Source organism: Daphnia pulex, chromosome 3 (assembly GCF_021134715.1).
Source record: "Daphnia pulex isolate KAP4 chromosome 3, ASM2113471v1".
In the NCBI taxonomy this organism is placed as follows: Eukaryota; Metazoa; Arthropoda; class Branchiopoda; order Diplostraca; family Daphniidae; genus Daphnia; species Daphnia pulex.
This window is the reverse complement of record NC_060019.1, coordinates 1,300,748-1,306,766: the sequence shown is the minus strand read 5'-3', so window position 1 is coordinate 1,306,766 and position 6,019 is coordinate 1,300,748. Positions and strand designations below refer to the sequence as shown.

The following is a 6,019-nucleotide window of genomic DNA, read 5'->3' as shown; positions in this document are numbered from 1 at the left end:
TGACCTCTGGCGAGTTCTCATTGAACCTAGATTCCCAATTGGTAATCAGGCGCTTCAGAAATTCAGTCCTGAAGAGATGCTTGATCTAAAGTCAAGCTAGAGTGACATTCTTTTTGGCTAAAACTGTTTGCATTTCCTTGTAAAATTCTTTTACAATCTTTTAACTTTGAATGAATCGTATCCAAGAAGCTGTTGACTTGGTGTCAAATAAATGTTAAAGATGATCTTTCAAAACCAACTACAGCTCAAAACCACAAATCTTCCTTTATACTCGCGTAAGTTCTGTGAAGACATTGATATTAAAGTGCTTGTGTAGAAGAAAAGTGATCAAAATGGCTGTGATTGTTTGACTTGATGTAAACAATTTTCTTCCCAACAAACTAAAGCACATAACTAATATGATAACATGGGAAAAATGAAAGCCATGCTCGTGTGATTCAAAGTAAGAACTTGAATATTACAGTGAGCCAGATGAAGGAGTAAGGCCCCACATATTAGCCATTACACCTAAGTTAGCATTCTCAGAAACCTCACTGTATAATATTAAACATGTAAGTGCTACTTTTACAACTTCTACAACACAGTTCAACGGTTAACTTTTGTTAGATGTCTGTGCTTTTCCCCATCTCTTGAATTGAATCTAATTAAATTTGTTTACTTTGTATGGAATGTAGACTAGACGGTGACTGCAGAACTGTCGCGCTTATCATGAGCAAATACTGTTGGAAGAAACCTCCACCACCAAGAGCACAGTTTGGCGTTAAGGTATAACAGGTCAACTCACAATTACAGAACTTTTGTCATCTAATGCTCCTGTTCCACAGATAACACCGTCAACGATATTCAAATGGCACAGCCACCTTCCAAGTCATGTTTCCACCTGGGACTTCATCCATTTCAGCAGCCAGCATGACGGAGGTAGGACATTTTCAGCTTTATCGTCGTTGCTTCCTCGAATTTTGCAAGTTAAGCTGTATATCCATTTACTTCAATTTATCAAGGGTAAATGAAGTAAAAGGAAACCTGGGATATTGTTTTTAATTAGGCGGTTTTTCTATCAAAGTTTTTTTCGATTATTTATCAAAGAAGGAGATGGCGTTGGTATTTACTATTTCTGAGATGTTGACGAAGTGGAGTAAAAAGAAGGCCTCGGCCTCGAATTCATCCCGCTCACAGGAAATAGTTTAAATGGTTAGGGCTAATCGTTCTTTTTTTCTGTTTACGTTGATGAATGAAATTCTTTCTCTGTCGGGCTAAGGAAGTGACGCCACATCTTTCCTGTTCATATCCCATTGAAATTGCTTCTGTCTACTCGTCACCGTGTTTAGCAAAACCAACACATTTAGGCTTTTTCCCTTTGTAATCATCTGTTATTTTTTTTTATTCCTTAAGCCACCATTTTTTTCGCTCTTAAATGATTAATCCGGTATCTTTGCAGCCGTTACTTGACACTTTAAAACGCGCATCGCTTTTGTAATTTTTTTGTTATAGCCATTTATCAATCGCTTTAGTAACTGTTTTCTATAGCGGCTATAATAGTGTAATCTATATTAAGTTTACTCCCCCTTCAATTCGAGTAAAAAATGTAAGGTTTAAACAACACAATGATTTTTAACCATGTTGGCCAAGTTCTTTATAATTTCAGCTTTAGATCTCTTATACCATGTGAATTCTGACATTGGAACCAGCTAGGATTCCCTAAAAAACTGTCATCTGTTATCCTACCGGAACAGTTGAAATAAAAATATAACGGCAATGAAATAAGACAACAAGTGTGGTGTTTTTATTTTATGAATTTTATTTTTATTTAATTTTGTGAACAAAAACTCAAATCAGCCAATCCTTCTCCGAATCCAAGTCTCCGATAAGTTATCCACGACGGCAATCCAAGCTCATCCAACGTACAAATCCAAGCCAGTGAAACTTCCCCGTAAAGTAAGACTTATAGCTTGCCTAGCTAGCCTGAATGAAAACTCAATTGCGTCACCTTCTTTTTCTTGGGCTTTTTGGGTGTTGGAGTCTCGTCCACTTCCGGGGCATAAGTCACGTTCAGTTGAGACCCCGTCAAGGAACCGGATGGATGTGACTCAACTTTGCGGGATATTTTGAAAGTCGCAAGTTCTTTTCGCTTCGAATCCAGAAGGGACCTGACATCCTTATAATTTTCAGCAGTCACGTTCGGTTTGGACCCCGGACTCAAGTCGATGATCCGGCCGCGGTCGGACGAGTTCACGACCAATTTCTTCTTCAAACGGTTTCCACGATTGGGTTGACGGGTCTGGTGTCCTTTTCCGTTGCTGCCAGTTAGCAAGGTCTTAAATTGATTTGTGTTCCGGACGGACTGGTGATTCGGTTCCGGGGGAGGCGTGCGATGTTGGCGATTGTTCGTTTTGTCTCGCTTTGTGAGAGTCTCGAGATTTGGTTCGTCGCTGTTAGTCCATAAATGACTGATGTATCCAAAAATGAGGTCCTCAGCTTGTTTGATGGTCACCTCCGGTTTCGTGGGCATTTTGGGTGTTGGAGTCTCGTCCACTTCCGGGGCATAAGTCACGTTCAGTTGAGACCCCGTCAAGGAATCGGATGGATGTGACTCAACTTTGCGGGGTATTTTGAAATTCGCAAATTTTTTCCGCTTCGAATCCAGAAGGGAATTGAGATCCTTAACATTTTCAACAGTCACGTTCGGACCCTTGGAGTCGACGATCCGGCCGCGGTCGGGCGAGTTCACGACCAAGTTCTTCTTCAAACTGCTGTGTCCGCAATCGGGTTGACGGGTCAGTTGTCCTTTTTCGATTCGGCCAGTTGGCAAGGTATCAAATCGGTTGGTGTCCCGGACGGACACGGGATTCGGTTCCGGATGAGTCGTTAGACGGTGGCGATTGTTCTTTTCGTCTCGTGGCAAGTTATGCGCAATCTCCTCGACGTTTTTATCAACTTCTATTCCGTTATCTCTCGGGAGGGGACTATCACCTGCGTCCATTTTCTGGCGTTTGTTGGGTCTTTCGAGGTGAATCTTCTCTCCAATATTCTGCAGCCCAACATTTAACTCGTATGATTCGGTCAAACAAATCCGCTTGGGTCTGCCGTGTCCAATTCCTTCATCTTCGTATTCAAAAGTACGCTTCCGTTTCTCCGACAAAGAAAGACATTTAAAGAGAAAACAGAGATCTGCCATTTTCGAATTGTGGTAGTTTTGGTAAACTGAACAATGATGTAGTTTTAAATGGGCTTCTCCTTTATAGACTTCGGCAATGCAACCGTTGTTCGCAGCACGCAATTTTCTCTCATTTTTCAAGTTTTATTAATTTAATTTCAATTTGAATAACTTGAAATCATAATTTAATTGAAGTTTTTATTTTTTCGAATGTATTTCAACAATTTTTAAGGTAATACATTAATTGAATATAATTATTTTAGATGAAATCGTTGACTCCACTACGAAAAAACGGCTTACCATCCTTAACTTCCAGTGTCTTTACACTCGGCTAGCAGACAAATTAAGCATAAGTTGAATCGTCAATAGGAGAAGGTTTGTTTTGAAAAAAAAAATTCGATATTCCCATGTCAACACATATTGTGTTGATTTTAAATTTTTTTGAATGCTGATTGATTAATCTCGCCATTGGTGAAACTTGGTGAAATTTTAATAACAAATGGCGACAAGGATTTACATTTAATAATTATGGATTGGCGACTATCATTATTACATTTTTAAATTATAAATATGACAAGAGGAGTTGGGTGAATTGATTAAGACGTTGCGTCACACAGTAATTGGTGCGCCTTGTGACGAGGGGTTCGATGTTCGAATCTCCTAGTGAGCAGCATTGGTTGCTCACACACCCGCTCTGGCGCCACTGTAATGTCACAAATCTAGTGAATCCAGGCATTGTGTTCTCGCCTCCCGAGTGATGACCTCTGGTGAGTTCTCATTGAACCTAGATTCCCAATTGGTAATCAGGCGCTTCAGAAATTCAGTACCTGAAGAGATGCTTGATCTAAAGTCAAGCTAGAGTGACATTCATTTTTGGGTAAAAACTATTTGCATTTCCTTCTCAAAAATGATGAAAATTACAATGATCATTACCTACCGGTATGATTCCAATTTGATAACCAGAGAAAGAGAAGTTAAGTCGATCGGGCACTTTGAAGTCTTCATGATTTGAGGAAAGCCTTTTGATGGTCATAAGGCTAATCCAGTAACTCTTCTATGACTAACCGATCCCGTGGTAACTGTTCTTCGCACTCTTTGCTCTTCTTCTGGTCTCTCTTGACCACTGGCCGGGTAATCTTCCAGTTTTCCCTGGTCAGAGTCAATCACTGTTAGAAATATAGAATTAAAATTAGAATAAGAAAAATTATTTTGTTCACGGAAAGAAACAAGATGCTGTACCTTTAGTGACCTATTCTTTTTCGAAGTCAGCTGCCAGCATGACTTTCAAAGTCGGATAGATGATTATTCTAGTCAAACAACTGGATCTTGAGAATAAGAATCTTCTTTCTCAATCATTTACTTTGTATTCATTAAAAAAATATTAATTCAGATCAATTGACAAATCTTGTCGCGTCTGCCCTTGTCTTGATGTTGATCAATAGAGACGTAAATGCCGAGTAAAAATGTTCTGAATCATCAGTTGTTCATTGACGATTCTTTAGGCTCTGCCGACAGTGGATGCGCCTCGATATGAATTATTCATCGATTTTCAATTGTGAAAGAAGCTCTCCGAGTTGTTCTCGAAGTTTCGTGACTGGTGTGCATCTCTTATTAACTATAAAAAGGTAAAGTTGACAAAATGATCAGTAGGGTACGAGCAGTCAACAGTCTAGTACGATATCTCCTTCGCATCGCTTCGAACAAAAACTAAGCATGTATGTAATACGACTACATCCTATTCATTGTTTACTAGGTCGATGTTTTACGGATTATTATCGATTGTTAATTATTGTTTGCCTTTTCTTCGTTTTTTTCCCCCCGACTGTCAGGTTCCGCTTGTTACTACTCGTTTGCGCTATGGCGCTTCCGGCCATCTTCGCAATCCCGGTTGATAATTCGTCATCTGTGTCACCCACCTCATCTGGAGCTAACCGCGTTATTGAACCTGTGGCTTTCAGCGCCGTACGTGCCTCTGACAGGAGCCGAAAAGCCAATTCCAAGATCTTCTTCGACACTACGCTGAGTGATGTCGGATTTGGCTGGAATCCGAAAAGCAGCGAATTTACCTGCTTCTACCCGGGCTCTTATTTCTTTACCTTCACCGCCATTTCCGCATCTGGCCATCATTTCAAGTAAGTTCATTAAGCTTTTATTCATCACGGCCTATTTCTCATCGCCTTAATTTGACATTTGTAATCAATTAATTGCAGAACTGCTTTGATGAAGAACAGTGATGAAATCGTTGTTGGTTGGGGCGAACAAGTCGGATATCAATCAGCATCCAATTCGGCCATTTTGAATTTGGAGAAGAACGATCGAGTCTACCTCAACATTAGGGAAGGAGAAATCTACGAAACTTCGAAAGTTGGACGTCATGGCTACACCAGTTTCTCAGGCTTCCGAATTTATTAAAATCATACTAGTTAATCAACCAACTGGTGGGTTGATTCCTGTTCAGTTTTTCACTTTTCCTCTTTGTTATTTTCAAAATTTTATCATTCTGGTGATAACCTTTCTTTTCGTGATTTCTCCATGGTTTTTCTTGATTTAGTAAGAGAATAAAGCGATTTATTATGCAAGTCACAAATTTCTTTCGCGAGCATTTGATTGAGAATCGAGTAAAATTATTTATTCCATTTATATTCTAGAAAGCCGCAAAACTCGTTATGTTTTCTAATAATGAGGAAAAATCCGTCCCCCTCTTTTCCGCGTTTTTTGAAGTTTTTACAAGTGGTTTTTACTCTTTATCTAATAGTATAATAATCTTAACAGTAATTATCTATTATTTCTCGTATTCGCGTAATCGTGTTAAAATCACATTTATTTAAACTGGCCTTCTCAAAAACAATCATCCGGCAACAGTTT

General features: G+C 39.4%; 1 protein-coding gene across 1 annotated transcript; it reads left to right on the top strand.

Moving 5' to 3' along the window:
* Positions 1-4,713: 4,713 nt before the first annotated feature.
* Positions 4,714-5,733, top strand: LOC124190940 (complement C1q tumor necrosis factor-related protein 4-like). Its single transcript, XM_046583833.1, has 3 exons — positions 4,714-4,869; positions 4,984-5,286; positions 5,365-5,733. Coding segments are annotated over exons 1-3 (507 nt in total). The 5' UTR covers positions 4,714-4,867; the 3' UTR covers positions 5,567-5,733.
* The last annotated feature ends 286 nt before the right edge of the window (positions 5,734-6,019 follow it).